Raw genomic sequence first — 20,444 nt, forward strand, 5'->3', positions numbered from 1 at the left:
TATGCTGTGCAAATAATAATAATTCAAACAATATCCATTTTCAATGTCTCAATAAACTAATTCAATTGAAATATTCGATAAACGATACGAAAATTTACATTTCCTGAAAATTTAACAACGAACTGATTTTTTATATCTTTTGCAAAAATTAAAAAGAAAGTATTAATTATAATTATATGTCTATTATATGTCTATAATAAATAAGTTTGCGTGCAAAAAATTTTCTCGAATATCAAAATTTTTCTACTGAAAATCCTTTTATTATTATATTATTTTTGATACACGAAAGAAATTCGGCCAAAAGAGAGATTGCATCCATTTTGAAAGAGATAAAACTTATTTATTATAGCCACAATGGAATAACAATGAATTGTCACTATACACAGATTTAATAATATTTGTTTATCGTATAGATTTATAAAAAGAATGGCGTTTAGTGCTGTCAAGATAACACAACTCACGTGTATGCAACACTTTGTCAAAAAGCAATTTGTATACACAAAAAGTTTGGATTGATACACATTCGAGGCTCGAATCGAGAAATATTTTTGTTTTAAAGTTAAATTGATTTCTGTTGATAGAAATAACAGTGTTGACGATAGAATATTATTGGCTTGATATAAAACTATAAGAAAACTATAAGCTCGAAATATTTTTGCAAACATTGACTTTAAATTTTGACAAATTTTCTAATTTGAAATCAAATTTATTTCACAATAGGATTTCATACTGTAAATTAAAAATAAAAACTATGACGAAAATAATTAATTTTTCGAGAATGACTCCTTGATTATACTATCATTTCTCTGAAATTTACTAAAAATTATCGTAAATACAAACGAAATTCAAACGTATCCATCGCAAGATGTTACTATTCAATGAAGAATATAACTCGGTAATTGAATTAGTTGAACTAATTATTAAATTGTTTAAATAATGGCCTACATTATTAATTAATTTTATTTATCAATAATAAGTTACGAATGAAATATGTATTGTAAACATTTGCACTCGAAATTTTCATTACTAATTCATTAATATTCTTTATGAACTTCCTAATAACGTTCAATCTCCCATTAAATTTAATGTTATAGCATTTCAAATTATCCGTGTGAAACGTTAATGAAAATACTTTTCCTTTTCCAATCACATTATAAAACTATATTAAAATTTATTCTTCGATAATAAAAATTTTTGTTACCCTCTCAAAATCAGATCAGATTTCTTTTAATAATCTTTTTATAATCTCAACTATTTCCACTCTCTATTCTCTCATTGTTCCCTGCTAATTTTGAATTTTAAAACCACTTACATTTTCGTGGGACGTACTAACATACTAACATATCATTTTTGATTCTCGTACTGATCTACGATTACCTCGCATCCCTTAATATTAATCTAGAAATACATATTAATAAACATAAAATTTATTTTACATATTTTACGTTTAATTTTAATTCTTTAAATCATCGATTGCCAAACATTGAAGCTATCATTACAGAATAAAATAATAAATATTTCTACGCCTAAAATCAATTTCTATAACAATCTTTACCTTTATCTATATTTATTCCCAATACAATTATTATATTAATAATTTTATATAATTATATTTGAACGAAAAGGCGAAGAAATAAGGCGTAAACAATTCTCGAGTCGAGCCACGAATTGTCACGAGCGAAGTGGAGGACGAGGGTTCGACATACGAGGCCGTGTTTGCATTGTGCGAGAGCAAACGAAGGATCAAACGACACCGTCGTCGTCTATAATCTCGTTTTGCTAACCGTATTTCCGGGATCGTTTAGAAACAGCTCGAGGGGCGGTTAACGAAACCGCGTTTCCCGATACTCTCGTTGCCAGAGGCTTGCCAACCTGTTATTATAATCGTGGAAATTCTCGCCAGATCGCTGAAAAATTTATTAGATTTTGATATTAGGCTTCACACGCGCGGAAAAACATTCCGGAAGCACTTTCTCTCTCGTTCGTGATGGGTCAAGTTTGAAAAATTGGCGAAAAGAAGGGGATTAAATAGTGGAAATTGCGAGAGAAGTAAATGGGAAAAGATTTTTCAACCCTTTCGAAGATTTACTGATGTGCAATTATAGGGGTTATTAAATTATTAGATTAGATTGATGTGATTAAACGAGAAAATTAATATGGAAAATTTTGTTTGTGTCAGAAAACTAGTTATTAATGGAAGAAATTTAATGGATGAAAAGAGATTTTATTGGACGAAAGTGAAATCACTTAGGTACTCTAGAAGAAATTTAAAAAATTACACTTAATTAATTTGAAGGATTCTTTAATTTTAATTTTCCAAAATTTATAAAAGATAAGAGATAAATAATATATTAATTTATATCTATCCTTCGTATGTTTCATATTTTGTTTCCTTTTTTGTATATTAATCGTTTTAGAAACATAGCTACACCCAATAGCAAAAAAGATATTTCATAATATTACATTTTTCATTAAAAATGATTATTACAAATTAATTTCATTAAGAAATATAACTTTTATATTTCCTATTTTTTCTAGTATCTGCGACGTCTGAATACTTTTTATATTAACATAAATTTTTAAATAAAACTTTCATTGAAGAGTGTCTCAAAGCATCCAAACTTTAATTTTCCAATATTCCAATATAATTAAGGGTAATTTTTTTCTCGTTTAAGGAGATAAAAACGTTTAATAAATAAATGTAGAAAGTTATAACATTGGTTATTGGATGTTTATAAAAAGAGAAAGTGCTTTCACATTAGTCGGTCACTCGAAATGATTTAATAATAACATATAAAGGATCGATAAAAAACGTGATCCCCTTCAATTTTCCCTACAATGATAATGTAAAGGAAAAATAAATTTTCCACGTATAAATTAACCGCAATATTTTACACAACTTATTCAAAGAACACGATGAAAGATGAAATTATTATGATCATTTTGAAATTATCGTTGATTATAATATTATAAAATATTCTATTTGTTACTCGTGAACATCTGAAAAATTCATGACAAAATTTTTTACACGTTTCTTTCATCCTTCGATCATAATAATTAAATCACCCACTATAATATAATTTTTTATCAAAATGACGAAACTAAAACTGCGATTCTTCGACAACGTGAAATGGAAACGTGAAAGAAAAAGCACGCACTTTAGTTCCAGTTTCACTTTCCGACCTCGAGTTCATCCTCAAAGGAATCGTAAATAAAATCCGATCGAGATCGTCCAAGTTTTCTACTGGATGGAGATTTGTTAAAACGAGGATATACAAGAGGCAAAGGACAGATAGACAGAAAGGAATTAATCTTCATTCCGTGGCTCTGGTTTATCCACGCGGTGTGAATTCCATACCACGAGATCCTCCGCAAACGCACAGAGAACGTACAACTAAATGTAAAGAACCGCGTCACAGTATCTATCCTTAAACTCTAAATCTCTAAATAATTCAAGAACGTCGATCAGTAAATCTTCCTTTAAAAAAAAAAACTCCAATGCAAGAATTTGATTCATTTTTAAAATTTCCCTTCGAATCTTTCCAAATGTTTTTTCCCGAAAATTTCTCAAATGTTTGCAATAATTTTTATAAAGACAGACCTCCGGATATCAACAAATTACATATTTCCATGTGCAATTTTCAAATTTTTCTAATAAAATTTGTAAAAACTAATAAAAAAAAACTATACAATTCAAGTAAATATTATCAAAAAATTATCCCTGTCGACTATGACCTATATAAAATTCAAGAACCAAGAAAACTATACAATTGTTACAAAAAATATAAAAATAAAAATTCAGTCACGAACAAAAGAATCTTCCAATTATTAACGATTAAAACAAACAATTTCACAATATCCTTCAACTTGAAATCGTTAACTGCATTACAAAAATTCACGATATCTTCCACCATTACTTCGATCTTGCTTCGAACGAAACAAGAGATAAACATAAAAATCAGGGAGGGGGGAGAGGGATGAATCGGATTAAATAGGATCTCGTAGCCGGTGAATCCCGATTTAAGGACGGACGAAGAACGCGAGAAAAGAGGAGAAAGACAGAGAGAGAGTACGTGTGCGTGTATGCGATCGACCAATGTGTGAAGGAAATTTACTCACGATTGTGTTGCACGTTTCGGTGGTGCGGCAGGACTGTCGTCGAGGGTGGAAAAGCACGTCGGACCGGCCGTGAAAGAGGTTCCTCTCTCGACGCGCATCGCGCAGACGTGCCTCCAACCCCCCTCTGCATTTACGTGTACACACGATAAACGGGAGTAGAAGGAAGATCGGTGGTGGTTTTCTCGGGGTTGTTACAGCGGGACAGAAGGGCCGAAACGGATGTCAAGGGATGGTATCGCGAATCGGGGTGACCTACACACGCTCTCGAGGGAAAGGGTGGTTTCGTAGAGATCGTGGAGATCATACATTGAACGGCTGTTTTCATTTTTTTAATTATTTATAGAGAATTATAAATATTGTGATTTTAAAATTTATAAATATATATATATATATATATATATATATTATGGTTGTGATTTAAATGATTTTAGAATTGAAATTAGTAAGAAAAGATTACTTTGAATAATTTTACAATCATTTTATTTATTTATTTATTTATTTATTTATTCAAATTTTACTTTAGGTAAATATAAATAAAATGATATAACAACTACATCGATATAACGCCTTCCCTACCTGCAGTTGAAATTTAACTTTAAATAAACTCCTGTTATATTCTCGTAAAATGTGAAATAACATTGCACGACATACATAAGATGACGTGTAACATCTTACACGAAGAGAAATGGAAAGAACGTTTCCGTAGATTTTACGCCACCCCTTTCCGCGGATATTCGAGAAAGAAATCGTGAAATTCATACGATCGTGAAGAATCGGGACGCGATTTTTTTTAAGAACGCTTTCTCTTCAAGAATACCTTCGAATGGCTGTTGAAAAATATGAATTTGAGAGAGGGACATTCATTACTCGATTAGGAACAATTTTCGCGAACTCGAGGTGTCGCATTGAGTCTTCAAGTTTTCAGGATTGAATTTCTTTGGAAATATAATATGTTAAGATATCAATGCACAATTATACTTTATAATACTTACTTCGTAAATAAGTTGTATAATTTTTAATAAACTGTTTTAGTAAAATGAACTGTTTGTGAATATGAAGAAATAGAGGAACAATTCAACCCTCGAATCGACCAAATATAAATGATTACCAATTAAAACGACACGTATATTTTGCGATGCAATGAAAATCGACACACCCGAGGAAAAGTTGATCTGAAAAACGTGGATATTGAAACGTGGATCTATTTCTTTTATTTCGACAAACGAAGGGGAAAGTTAGAAGAGAGTTCGAGAACTTTCGTATTGAATGCATTGATTCGTAAAGAGAAGAAAAATCAATGAACCTGTCAATTATTCAGTGGGTTAACCATAAAAAGAAACATACCACGGGATGTTTCTTCTTTTGTTTTCTCTACGAAATCGGACTGGGTTTTCCCTTTTACGTATTCGCCTTGACTTCATAATCTTAACTAAAGGATTCACGACACGCCAGATTTCTCGAAGAATTACTTTTCCATTTGACAAATATGTTTGATTAAATATCGAAGAAGAAAAAAAAAGAGGAAGAAAAAGCATGTGTATTTTCTAAAACGAATTAGTAATTATAAAAATACTTACTCTTTGTGAATTATCAAAATTAATAACTCGATACACTGTGCAAAGAAAGAAAATTGCTTTAAAAATCTCTGTGATGTTCAACAGTTGTCTTTTTCTCTCTCTTTCTCTTTCTAAAAGTTAATTTTTTTTTCTAAAATTAACTATTTTTCCCGAAAGTTAATTATTTTTACTGAAAAATATTTTATTGTATTATGTAATTTATATGTATAATAATAATGTGTAGATATACTCATTAAATAATATTATTATTTTTTTATTTTTCTTCTTTTTTTTCTTTTTTTTGATGAAATGAAATAAAACAATTCAAAATATTTTTGACAAAGAGAAGAATAAAGAAAGAAATTTCTAGTATTTAAATTTATAATTTTTTAGAAATCTCTTATTTTTAAATTTTATTTCATATTTTATATTTTATTATTTTATTATATTTTATTATTTTATATTAAAATTCATATGAAAAATTAAAAATCTAAAATAAATCTAATTTTATTGTATAAAATATAAATGAAGTTTACAATTTTTTTTATAAAATATTCCAATTTTCTTGAAAAACTATATAGTGTGTACAAGAAAATTGAAGATATCTTTTTGAGCTGTATAAAATATAAAAGAAAATGTATCGATGGATACATTCAGAATGATAAAGATTGCATGTGATTACATACATTCGAATGGTTTATCGCCTATAAATTTCACTTTCCTAGTCGAAAAAACTTTCTATTCCTGTACGTGATAGAAATCCATTAGAAAGATAAGATTAAAAGTTTCAATGAAATTTTTATCAAAAAATGCATTTACTCGTAGAATCTCTTTGAAACTACTATTTTTCATCATTTCATATCTGATATATTGTAAAGCAAATATATAACACAATAAATTCAAAGAAAATTTTGTCGAAATTTCATTATTTATGAGAATTTCTACGTGTACTCGCTATTCGAAGATGAAACATCAATATTCAAAGATGTAAAAATTTTTACATTTGTTTTTAAATCGAAACGTGAAAATATATACTTTCATTCAAATTATACGTTAATATATTGCGTTAATATTTTACGTTACACTTTATATATATTACAATAATACATTATTTTTTAAAATTCAATTTAGAAAAATATTTAATTCAAAAAGTAAAATATCGATGTTTCCTCTCAAAAGTAAAATTTTATCCGAATAAAAATTTTAATATTTATTTTAAAAATACATACAAAAAATATAAAAAACATTAACCAAATTCCATCTATAAAAACGTCGACATTTGCTTTTTTTAAAAACAAAAATATTTTTATCCAAATCTCACTAAATATTTCATATCTTTAATTAATTAAATTAATTTTTAAAACACGCTCTCGCGTTTTCATTAACTCCTATTACATTCTCTTTCCTTCTTCGTATGTTCGTTTCATGCTTAAAATTTATCTACGGTACAAAATTCGCTGGCATTTTTCGAGCCAATTCCAAGAGTAAAAAGTTCGATTCAAGAATAAATAATCCTTCCGTACAAAGAGCCAGACCCTTTCAGGATTTTATCTTTTTCTTCATAATTCCGTGCACCGTGCATCAAAGATAGAGGAGGGAAAATTTCTGGCGAAATAAGTTTCGAGTACTTTTTCATACAAGTTTAATTTAACTGCACTCGCGATATTCTCCATCTCGCCAAAGTATTTCTCCAAGTGTAGTATTTCTAACTGAAATTTAGAAGAACGATTGCAGAATACGTACATCTCTTTTCCCGTTTTCACGATAATCGAACGTGAAAAGTGAAATACCTCGAAGCAAATACCGTTTAGACATTTCGTACGATTTCGAGCGAAAATAAAACGAATTTCTCTTGTTCCCTTTGAATCGTTATTTATATAGTCGCGTGCAACTTAAAAAAATCGGCGTGCAACAAGAAACTCGAGTGACGAGTGTATATCGAATTTCAAACGCTCGTTTGTGAAATTTTAAAGGTATTGGATTGGAAGAACGATCGAAGAAATTGTTTACGTGAAAATTAATGAATTATTTTAACGAAGGCGGATAAAAACATGGTGTAAATTGCGTATATAATAGAAACTCGTTACTTCGAAGAATGTCAAAAGTGTGTAAATTTAATTTACATTGCTGCATCGAATTGAATATTTGTTCAAATTCAAACAATTTAACGGGAATAAACTTTTTAATGTTTTTTTTTCTTTTTAATCGAAGTATCTTAATATGCAATGTTGTGTTATTTATCACAGAATTTTAATATTGGAATAGATTCATGCTGCGTTCTATACGATTCGCAACTTTTTGAAAACTAGATATTCCATCCTCTGGTGGAATAAGGAAATTAAAATGAGAAGTTTATATGGTAACAAACTTTTAAGTAAACAGAAATGAGCAATCGCAACGAATCTGCACCGATATTCTATCTTACAAAGGGAAAAATGCTTATTTTTACACGTGTGCATCGTATCTCAAACTGTCTGTAAATCAATAAATAATAAAACATAATATTAAAGAAACAGACATATAAAGAAAAAAATTAATAACTAAGAAATAAGTTCTTAAATATCTTCTTCTTTCTATATGAATTTCTTTACATCGAATATATTATACATAGATTGAAGCATTGCGTGACACATATTGCTCGATTTTAAATGGATTAACATATATATATATGTTAATTCATCGTAATCAACAATAGTCGCGGTTATTTTTCATCGAAACGGGCAATAAATTTCTATTCCAAAGTCTTCCGATCTTTTTTAATTATCATTCCCTTTTTAACATTCAAATAAACCGCGACCTCATATAAGATAACGAAAAGTAGGACAATATCACAGCAACCGCTTAACAAAACAACCTTCGCGAAACGAAGCTATTAGATTTATTATCTACGATATTTCAACGATATTATTCTCAAGAAATATATAACGAGATCAAGATTGACATAAAAAAATTTTTAAAACACCAGAGACGCTATTATAATCCGTTCTGCTCAAATGCAAGTGTTTATCACCGTGTTTAAAAGTGTAGAAAAGTGTCTTCACTCGATAAACATCCCATGCGATTCATTCTATCCTTTAATTAAAAAGTTTTACACGAAACAACAGAGAGCGTCACTGCGTCTTCGCAATGCTTTTGAATGTTTTATGTCGTGGGATACGCTCCATTACGAGGGTGGATGTTCCACCTGCGCCCAAAAGAAAGCAAACGCTAGTGGGAGAACGGGGGTTGCTCCCTCGTGGACAAACACGTGACGGATCCCGAAGAAGATTGATAACTCTAAAACGCGAAACAATTCTTTATCTCGAGTCGTCATGTCTTTTGAATTATATTTATAATATGTATAATCTCGTTGCGATCTTTCATTCTCGTTAAATACAGAATGATATAAATTTTTCGAATGATCCAATGTTGAATTATTATTTTCCAGATCAACAATCTGTTTCTGGAAGAGACAAATGAACGAACGAAAAGAAATATTATTTTACGATCGATAATGACGATGTATCAATTGAAAATAAGGAGGAAAGAGAATACTAGGAAGCAAATGACTCGAGATGGTTTGAAATCTTGATAGTTATTAAAAAAAAAAAAGAAAATGAAAAGATAAGTAAGTTAGAGCGAGGTACAATAAAAACGAGAGAAGTGGAAGTAATCTCGTCTAACTAATTTAATGACGCTAAACTTTTAATTATTGGAAAAGAATTAAACAAAAAAGGAAAGAATAAATTCTTTCTTAGTTAAGAAGTAAATATGTACGTGTTCTTGTCTCCAGAAATTTTCTCCAGAATGTTGTTTTTAAACATTTTAAAAATAGTTTCTGAATAATTAATAATCTTGTCTTGATATTTCATTTTCTAAATAAATATCACGTACATCTGTGTAATTTCACTTACAACAATTTTCTACTTTAAGCGATGAGATGAAATGCAGAATGTTGTATATACACGAAAAAAGAAATGAAAAAGTATGATTTTACATCATGACGATGCACAGCCCCGTGTTACAAAGGTTATGAAGCAAGCAATTTTTAATTTTCGTCGCAAATTCTGTCGTATTCTTTATTCCATCTAATTTCTGCATGTACCACGCAGAAATTGATACAAAATGATCAAAATCGTGAAAATATAAACGAGAGAGAGAGTATAAAATATAGAAATATACAAAAAAAAAAATACGGAAAATATATAAAAAAAAATATAAATATTTCTTCGAATAAACATACATTTTTTTTTTTAATTTTCTATCCTGAAAATATTTTCCAATATTATTTATCTCATGTACAATATTAATATTTACAGACCAGATTTCAAATAAATATAAACGAAAAATAAAATATAATTTTTCCTAATCTCGATAAATTCATCTCCTTAAAAAGAAAACCTAAAAAAGAAAAAGAATACATATTAAACACCTTATAAAAATACCAAAACACAATGACAAAATCAGGGTGAACGCAGAGTGAAAATCAACAACCCTCTGCGTCAGCCATCCTGTCACGGACAAATCGAGGGTAACAGATTACTCCCTGTTCCACGACCATCAACGTTGTAACGTTGTGTTACACCACCACACGATGTGGGTGTCCAAGAGAAAGGGAGAGGAGAACAAAGCGGACAACAAAGAGACATAGAGATAGAGAGGAGAGAGGCGAGAGACATACACACACTCGAGTAACGATTACTCCAACCAAGCTCATGGGGGATTTTAATAAGGAAACGAGAGCTTATTCATATACCCTGATGGCGCAGGCGCCAGAAAGCCACCTGTAGCCCCCAGCTTCCCAATCAATACATCACAGACGCGTATCATGCAGCTTTCCAGGTATAGTAATGCGTGTGTGTATATACATATATATATATATATATAATATATATATATATATACACAATACACGAAAGCATACACGATCCTTCCTGCAAAGCTAGAAATCGCCTGTTGCTGTGTTGTGCCCCAAATTCCACCCACCTTTCGATCGAGCCATCTCCAACCCTCCCATTCCGTCGATCGCGCCTGTTCCCGATCTATCGAGCGGAACCGGATGGTCCAATACCCGGATCCCATGATCCACGTACCGAGAAATCAATGTAGGTCGCCGTTTAGGATCGGTCGTATCGAATATTACGAGGGTTGTTGGCAGAGGTACGTGTGTACTCTCTGTGCGCGAACCGTTGCGACGTTATTCACGTTTAAAACTCCCTTTTCCGCGCTCAAGAATAAACGATTGTTCTTTGCTCGATGGTATTTAATCGGTATTGTGCCGATGATGGGGGGAGGGAGGGAGGGGGGAGATGGAAATAATACGTGCAACGTATTAATCGTTGGATTTTCAGAGTATCAGAGTCGAGGGGATGATGGTGTTATTAGACGGGAATCGACCCATTTCCAGGGACACGGTGAATGATACTGGGATGTGTTTTATTGGGAAGTTAATTTGGATTTATATTTTTCGATAAAAAGATGATTGATATGGTAATGGAAGTTGATAAATGGAATCGTGGAATTGGATATTTGGCGGTTCGGGTGAAAATAAATCTATGTTTGTGTTTCTGCGCGGAAGAAGCGTGAAGCTATTCGATGCCAATCAACTATTTTTCGCGTTAAAGGGGGAAGGATCGGTATTTTTGTATGAATTGTTGAAAAAGGAGAAGAGGGAAATTTGTTCAATTGGTAAAATATTTGATTTTTGAAAGATTCAATGGTTTCAAAGTGATATCAAGCGTCATTTTTTTTTTCTAAAAAAAAGAAAAAAGAGATATCTAAAAATAATTATTAAATAAATTTATTTCTAATTAATAATAACTTAGTAGAAAAATATAATTATTTTCCTTTTAGAATCTATTAGAATCTAAATTTGTCTATCATTTTTCGAAATTAAAAAGATCTTTCTATCAAAGAATTCCTAATTCGATAAAATTTTGGCTGCACAAAGCTTCTACGAGAACGCAAATGAAAGACTAATTAAAATTGTTATTAAAGTGAGACTGCATTTTAATAGATTTAATGCAATTTTCGATAATTGCGAAGTTAGATCATTACTTAGTATTTAGAAAGAGCGATGTTTGATATTTGATGAGAGAATAAGAACAGACAAAACGTGTTGTTAATTTATTTCAAGCTTTCTCGCAATTTTCTCACAATTATATTCGATAAATTGCAATCCTGACGTATAAAATAAAAATTAAAATAAATATCAAGAATTAATAAATTTATCATTGAAAAGTTAGAAAAAACGAATGAAACAAAAAATTTTATATAAAAACCCGATCAATTGCTGTAATGTTACACGGGGAAATCGTGAAAATTCTAAAATAAATGCTGAAACCATAAATTATGAGAGATTCGTAAGAGGATTGCGTTACATGCATTTATCGTACGCGAAACAATTTAATGGAAACATTACTTGACTTCGTGTAACGTGAAACATAAATATACATAGAAGTTACATCCGATATAATCGAACAATACTTGTCATAATTGTGCACGAGTTTTGAAAGCAATGATTTTAAACGCGTTAAAAACGTGTTATGGATACGTTTCCATAATATACGAGACAGAATTTATCAGATTTTCACCGCATAAAGCTGTTTTAAATAATGTAATGATTTATAGATATCTGAAGAACAAATTGAAAAATAAAACGATGGAGGAATAAGTGCATACCATATCAATAAATAAAACAATTAATCGAATAAGACTTGAAATTGTCGCAAAAAAATTGATTAAACATTATTCATGAATAACACATATTTCTATCTATTAATTTTCTAAGAATTAATAATTCATATTTACATCGCGTGATTTATCTTTAAAAAAATCATAAAATGTTTAAATAAATCTTTAAGTATCATTTTCTTTAAAAAAAAAATTACAAAAAAATTACTGCATTAAAATTATTTTCTTATTCATTAAAATATATAAGATATTTCCTATTTCCTATTTCTTATTTCCTATTATAAACAAGAACGAAAGAAAATTACATTTGAAGAAACATGGAAAGAAAAAAATTACCCCTTATCCTATCCCTTTCAATTTTGATTCGACTCCCCCTGTATCCAGGATTTTAAAGTGTTCCAATATCGGTCCATTGCGGAATTGTTTGCTTACGTATAAGGTAAACGTTTCGTGAAAGAGACTATTCTGAACGACTCTTAAAACGCCTCGCGAAGGGATAAAGTCAATTCGATTTACCCCCGTAATACAACAGCGAGAAAATTATCCGCAAGATCGCTTTTTTTTCACAGCTCCCTCAAGATTCTCCCCTATCATTTTTGTTGGTCTCATTTTCGTGCAGATCGAATGTGCTCATAATGGAAAATACGACAATGATCAACAATCAAAACGTTAGATATCGATAATATGTTCTGAGAAGAGCTAAAAAGTAATCCACGAGTTCGTTTGAAGATTCTTTTTAAAAAAAATTTTTAAAAGTTCATTGATTTCTAAAAAAAGTATTCAGAAATAAAATATTCTCTTTTCCATTATTTATCGTAATGAATAATTTATTTGAAATGATTATTCCTTTTACTATATATATATATTTTTTTGTAAAATATTTAAATATTTTTTCCTAAATTCTATTTTCCTTCTGGTGATTTCATATTTTTCTGAACATCGATGTAATTATATACACGTGGAATTTTAAATAGATATTCAAAAAAATCTATTAATCTTCTAAATTAATCTTTTGATAATATTATGAAGATGCTCTTTTTAACATATTCCGTCTGAGAAATTTTAATCGGTCTCTCGTTTGATATCGTGTAATCCTCAAAAAAATGATACAAGCTACGTTTTATTAAAAAAAAAAAAAAAAAAAGAAATTTACACTCTTTCGATTGCGACGTCTCGATACATCAAATAACTAGTGAATTCGTACAATTTAAAATATTATTTCGTTTAAATTGAACGAGTTAAAAGGTTAAAGCTACCCTTATAGACGAGTTTTTCAAAGAATCGGGTAATGTCACATGGTTGGAATCGATTGACGATTTATTACGGTCATTTCTCACTTAGGAGTGAAAGTTTCTATTGGCTGGTTGGCTCGATAAATGAGTGATATATGGAACGAGATTAATGGAATTTCGAGATTTTTCTTGTGTGGTTGAAATGAGCTAAATTTTAAATTACAAGAGAATAAATACGTCTTTTGTTTGTGCACGTGCGGAATATTTGTTTAATAATATTTATTTACAATAATAATATCACGATATATCGTAAATTCTCTTTTCTCTTTTGGATAACAGCCAATTAATCCGTCGATATATTCGTACGAAATTCGTTTATAAATTAAATAAAATATATACGCGACTATTATTCACATTATGAAATTTAAATACAATGACGAATACGCATATAAACATAGTAACAAATATTACGTATATAAATAATATACACAACTAAATATAATATAAATTTGTGGAACACTGACACGTGAAATCAATAATTTCCATTTGCTATGTTGATTTCAATTCATTTCTTTTTAGCAAAATTTAATATCTATCATAAATTTTGATAAACATTTTTATTTTAGCGAACTTGTTTGATCAACAATTTCTTGTTGGTTTCTTCTAAAACACGATTTATTGTTTGAAATACTCGAAATAAATTTGTGAAATAAATGACCTGTGTTCTTATGAAATATTTTGTTCAAACGTTTTGCTGCAAGTTTTTTATTACTTTTTTCAAAAAAACAGCCCCTAAAATATCCTAAAGAAGTACAAAAAAATATTAAAAGATATAAAAGTAGCGTCCAATATAATCTTTTTTTCCAACTCACCCCGTATACGCGGTGTAATGTAAATCGATGGTCGACCACTATATAGGCCAGGAAAAAATAAGATAAAAAGCCACGGGATTCGATAATGCTGCAAATACACAAATTTGTTGCGAATGCTTCAGGCATTCGCCAGACAATGCGCTCCAAACGAGAAAACTCGTAAATACGAGCGGCATAAAAATGTAATAAATCGTTCCATTACGATCTAATGAAATACATATATCTGACATTAATTACAGGCTTGAATATTAAACAAAAAATTCCGTTCGATCATCTTGTATAATCTTGCTGTATTAAAAATGAATATTTAAATGGTACGAAGAGAGGAAAAAAATAAGAGAGAAAAAAAGATAGCTTCCATCGAATTTGTTAATTGTTACGTAATTTAACTAAAAAAAAAATTCTGTTCATTTTTATCATTTTTTGAAAATATAATTTTTGTTTGAAAAATAACATAACGAGAGGAAACATATATTAGAAGATATATTCTATTCAAATTATTCTATCATTTTTTATAATTTGGGATATTTTAAATGAACTTTTAATAGCTATAATAAAAAAGAAAAACGAGAAAAATAAGAAAAAAAAAGAAGGTAATTTTTGTCGACTATTCATTCATTACCCTATATGAGATCCGCACTCTTTGGCATCCTTTGCGTTATTAATAGAACCGCATATGCGTTCCATAATTAAAGTAGAACGTAAACATTGATAGCGACACGTCGTCAACGAGAATGATGGTGACAATACCTATAAAATTTTCAGAGATTAGTTCATCATCTGCGAAAGCTGTACGCAAATACAAATGGATAAAACGAGAGGAAAAAGGAACTTTTAATCTTTTAAGCTGATGAAAACGAATCAAAATGGAATTCGAGTAAAATCGAGGAATTTTTAGAGAATTTTAGTTTTTGAATCGAATACTTTAATATATAAAATATCAATAAATACAATATCGAAACATATCGCAATATATTTTAGAATTCTTGTAATGAAAAATAATCTCAATGTGAATTGAAATTGTTTAAATAAGAAAAAAAAGATTTTAATTGAAATTCTAATAGTAGAAATTATTGTTTTATTTAAATATTAAACTTTTTTATAAAAAAAAAATTACTTTTGAAATAAATTAACCACAGAATCATTCAACATGTTGTTTCGGAAACGCGTATCGCAATGAGTAAAAAATTACTGTTCTTTTTGATGAAAAATTTAATGGTTCTTTATAGAATTCTAATGAGCTTCTCGACCTATTTCCAAGTACATATTCTGCCTACACAGTTTCTCTTCAATTCATCATAATGCTCGATATACATACTCTTTATAATAGATTAGAACGAAAGAATTTATAAAATATGATTACGTGAAGATTAATGTTGAAAAAATTTACAATTTATATTTTTCTTTTATACTTTCATCATAAAAGTATAAAAGATTGATTAAAAATCTTATTACCGAATTATTTATAATTTTTCAATTATTCTTTAACAATCATTATCAATTTCTATGATAGTTTTTTATCACGTATTTTTACATACAATGTCAAAAAATAACTAATATTTATTAATTGTAAAGAATTTAAAATCAATGTTATCGAAGTAAAATATAATTTTCATGTATACTACTAACACATAAATAATATGTTAACTATACATTGAGTATTAATTTTGAAAATTTTTTAATAAAAATCTATTGTGTTGAAAATTTATTATATAAATTTTACTTGACAGAATAATTAAATGCAAATTAAAAAATATCACATTATGAGAAAAACTATATTAACAAAGAAACCATAAAAAGTATAAAAATTTAATTTCCTCTTGCACAAGAGGTGTTTGATGCTTGCATTTGAATACAACATTCACAGTGACTCATGAATCAAATATTCCTGCCTTGTTCCATATTGTATACCATACATACATACATACGTTCCCCATTTATCGTTGTAATTCATCTACGTCGTAAACACAATTTTAATAAATGCAATAAACAAATATAATAAACGTGATGTTGTGGTAAATTAATAAATTAAATACCAATCTTTTAAAAGATATAAAATTATATTTTACATCGATATTATTAATTTTAAAATCTATATTCTTTATACCTTTTTATAAATATCATACGTCTATTATCTTAGACCTTTTCTTTTAAATATATCTATCATTTTAATTTTATAAAAATTATAAAAAATAATCTTTCCTGAGATTTTTAAATTGAAATTTCACTATAATATTATCTATAAAATATTATAAACAGAATAAAAACGCAAAAACGAAAGAATGAAAATTAAGTAATGACATATTATTAAAAAAAAAAAAGAAAGAAAGAAAAACAGTTCCATTTATAAAATTTGTTCCTACAATTTTTATAAGATTACCCTTGTATCTTTAAAAATATTTTTCTTTTTATTAGAACGAGGAAATATGTAATAATGGGAACGTAAATCGCGTGTTTATTCGATTTTGATTCTTCCTCTATACCGAAACGTGCATGTGAAAGCAAATATTCACCATATCTTGATATACGACAAAATAGACGAAGATGGGAATATAGAATCGAACACCGCAATATCTGCTTTAGCTACCATTGAAAGTAGCGCGAACTTTTATGCTTTCAGATTCTAATATCGGTCACGGATGTTACTGCGGAAAAAGTAAAATTAGAATGTGACGTTTGTCCTCTCGATAAAATTGATACATTTGATATATTAGCACTGCTGAATGCTAAATTTTTACGAAACACTTCGGACGAATTTTCTTTTTGAAAGCTCTTTTATCGATATTTGTTTTACTGGGATTATTTTAAAAATTGATATGGTTTTTTTCAGAACATCAACAAATTTAAAGTAAATTCTTTATTTTTTATTCTTTCATTTATCTTTTTAATATTAATAATTATATTTTTTTTTGTAAATTTGAAAACTGTTTTATTTTTGTTGAAGATTGAATTAAGAATTGAAAATTGTTTTATATTCGGTATTAAATACGTATATGCAATACAATGGATTTGGATAATTCTTATCTTATTCTCGTTTTTTTCAGTTATAAGAAAAAATTCCTCGAAATTTGAAAAGCTTTTTATAACGCAGCTAAAAACCTATGCACGATTAAATGAAATTTAAAAATCACATACAATGCTTATTCATTTATTTTAATATTTTTATTCTAAGAAATATCTCTTTAATTAATTAAATTTCAGGAAATGAAAAAAAAGGCTATATTATGTACAAATAACAGCTTAGAAAAATATCCAGGAATAAAATTTCAAAAGACGAAAAATAGTTCGCATTATTATTCTCCATTTCAATAAAAGAAGATAAAAAAGCTTATTATGAAAGCTTGGGGAAAAATTCTGAAGAAGAATTAAAAATTCCTAAAATAAAGGATAAACTAAAAAATATCTAAACTTTCTAAAAGAAAAATATTAAAGTGTATTATGTTTTCCATCAATTAAAACAAAAACAAGAGGAATATATTAGAAAACAAAATGTATATTAAAAAATAATAAACCATTTAAAAATATTGAAATTATAAATATCAAATGATATTTTCTAATAAAATCACGTATGACATTCTCTCTCTCTCTCTCTCTCTCTCTCTCTCTCTTAAAAAACAACAGAAAGAAAATGAAATATGTTACAAACAAAAACTTATGTATTTGCAAAAAAAAATTATAAAATTTCTAAAATGAAAAATATCTAATAATATCTTTCCTCCCTTTCAAAAAGAAATTCTAAAAATTCTCAAAATTAAAAATATCCGATGCTGCTTCAACGAAAAATCAAAAAATTTCCGAAATACATGATATTCAATAATATCCTTCCATTCCCAATCAAATTTTGAAAACACGAAATCTAAATCTGTACCCATTATAACAAAAACAAAAAATACAATATACCATCGAACAAAGAATTTCCAAGATCAGAAGACAACAATTCAAAATTTAGAAACGATCAAATAATATCCTCATCTCTAATTAAACTTTCAAAATATCTTCATATTTATTTCCTAACTAAAAATAACAATCGAACAAAAGCTCGTGCCAAAACAATATGGTATCAAAAAAGGCACACGGATCACTCGAACGGCACAAGAGCCAAACGAAATCAAATGAGAATAAAACGATGAGAAAATCGACTAACTTGAGAGAAAGAAAGAAAGAGAGAGAGGAGGAAGAGGGAGAAAGAAAGAGAGAGGGAGGGAGGGAGAGAGAGAGAAAGAGAAATAAAAAAATATTTAAAAAATGAACTATCCACGTGGAAAAACGTACAATGCTTCGTTAAGATACAGTAGGACAATCGTACGAGCATGTTACACGCGATATCGCGATATAACATCTCGAAATCTATCCATACCAGGATTGAATCTCGCATTGTGCACCTTTCTCTTCGAAAGATACCTGGTGCGCACACTGTCATCGTTAACCGCGTTAATATCGGTTTCCAGGGGCAATCGAGCAAGGTCTGCTACTCTACCTTGCTACTTGATTTCGAGGGAAGGGTCTAAATATAACGTTCTGGCAAGGGCTCGTCGAGCTAACCTGGATAATATCGATTTTTCCCGCCATTCCACTTACTCTCTACCAAGCGAGCTTTACAGTCTGGTTATCTACGGTAGATATGTAGAAGGATTCTACGTGTTCACGATAGAGATCTAGATGTGGTAACAACACACGGTAATTATACAAGATTTATCACGAGTTTCTGACGTTTTATTATAAATAGACGGGTTTTTATGCAAATACAATATCTCCATATTTTATATGAATGACATATAGGAAAATATGATATGTTATCGGATGAGATGTAATTATCACGTTTATAATATGTAAATAGATTTTTTTGTAATAAAAATTTACAGATATGTATATTAAAAGTATAGATATAATAAAAGTTACAAATCTTATTTTGAAAAGAATTTTATATATTGTAATGTTGATATTTCCTAAATGTACATTTACATATAATATGTAGATAGTATTGTGTGCATATATTCTACGTAATATATATTTCCGCATATCGCTCGAATATATGAATATATTTTAATAAAATCCGCATTCTAATTTATAAGATAGTATTTTGTCTCTTTTCTTCTAAGATTCTCAGACATTTCTAAAATATGCGAATACATATTTCTTTGAAATTAAGTACAAAGGACTGAGGAACTAGTTGTCATCTTAAATACGTCCTCTATTACAATATATGTAATATAAACGAATGCCTTCCAAGAGAGCAGACATTAGAGTTAAGGAAATATTGTCCTGATACGTTTCTTTTTTCTCTCTTTTTTTCGCATACAATTATCTACAAATATTTTTTAGGAAGTAGATATATAGTTTATGGATTTTTTATTGGAAATGATACTTCATTTTAAGTAATTGTGAATAGTGAACGAATAAATCGATGGATAAATTTTATTTGATTGAAATATAGTAGAATAACTGAAGAGATGAACTGAGATACAAAATAAAGAAAATTTTATAAAAATTTTAAAAAAGAATAAATTTTTAAATAAAAAATTATGCGTACTCCTATTTTTCTATATGATTAAAAGTGAATATAATATTTAAAATAATAATAAATTAATAAACTATTTTCTTTACAACAACTGTTTATGTTTTAAAAAATTTTCTCTATTGTTTTCCCTATGATGTGTTTTAAATATTTCTTATTGTCTCTCTCATCCCTCTTAGAATTATTTTATTATAATAATTATTTTCATAATTTTTAATATTTAGAATGTATATATTTTTGTTATTGTTTCAACAATTATCAATCATTCTATTTGAATTTTCCCTCTTCTGAGAATGCTACCAATGAGAAACTGCGAAATGTCCTATATTAGTCGATAACAAATTTTTATACTTTTTCATTGTAAAATCTGTTTATAGTCAAACATCATATTTTAATTATAATTATTTTTATATCTAAAAAAAATTATTATATTTTATATAATAAATAATATTGTATCCTATTGTTAGACTATAAATAG

The 20,444-nt window shown here is 28.5% G+C and overlaps 1 protein-coding gene across 5 annotated transcripts in view; it reads right to left on the reverse strand.

Moving 5' to 3' along the window:
* LOC107995439 (uncharacterized) overlaps positions 1-20,444 on the reverse strand; it is a 180,051-nt gene that overhangs the window by 147,109 nt on the left and 12,498 nt on the right. For 3 of the 5 annotated variants that reach the window (XM_062080782.1, XM_062080781.1, XM_062080780.1), the window contains exon 1: positions 4,120-4,264. The exons of 1 other annotated variant lie outside the window; for it this stretch is intronic. In XM_062080782.1, the coding sequence (XP_061936766.1) occupies positions 4,120-4,249 (130 nt within the window). In that variant the 5' untranslated portion in view covers positions 4,250-4,264. Of the gene's footprint in view, positions 1-4,119; positions 4,265-20,444 lie in introns of those variants that run through there. One more of the 5 variants, XM_062080783.1, reaches the window with a different exon arrangement.

The sequence above is a fragment of the Apis cerana genome, linkage group LG10 (assembly GCF_029169275.1).
Source record: "Apis cerana isolate GH-2021 linkage group LG10, AcerK_1.0, whole genome shotgun sequence".
Lineage (NCBI taxonomy): Eukaryota > Metazoa > Arthropoda > Insecta > Hymenoptera > Apidae > Apis > Apis cerana.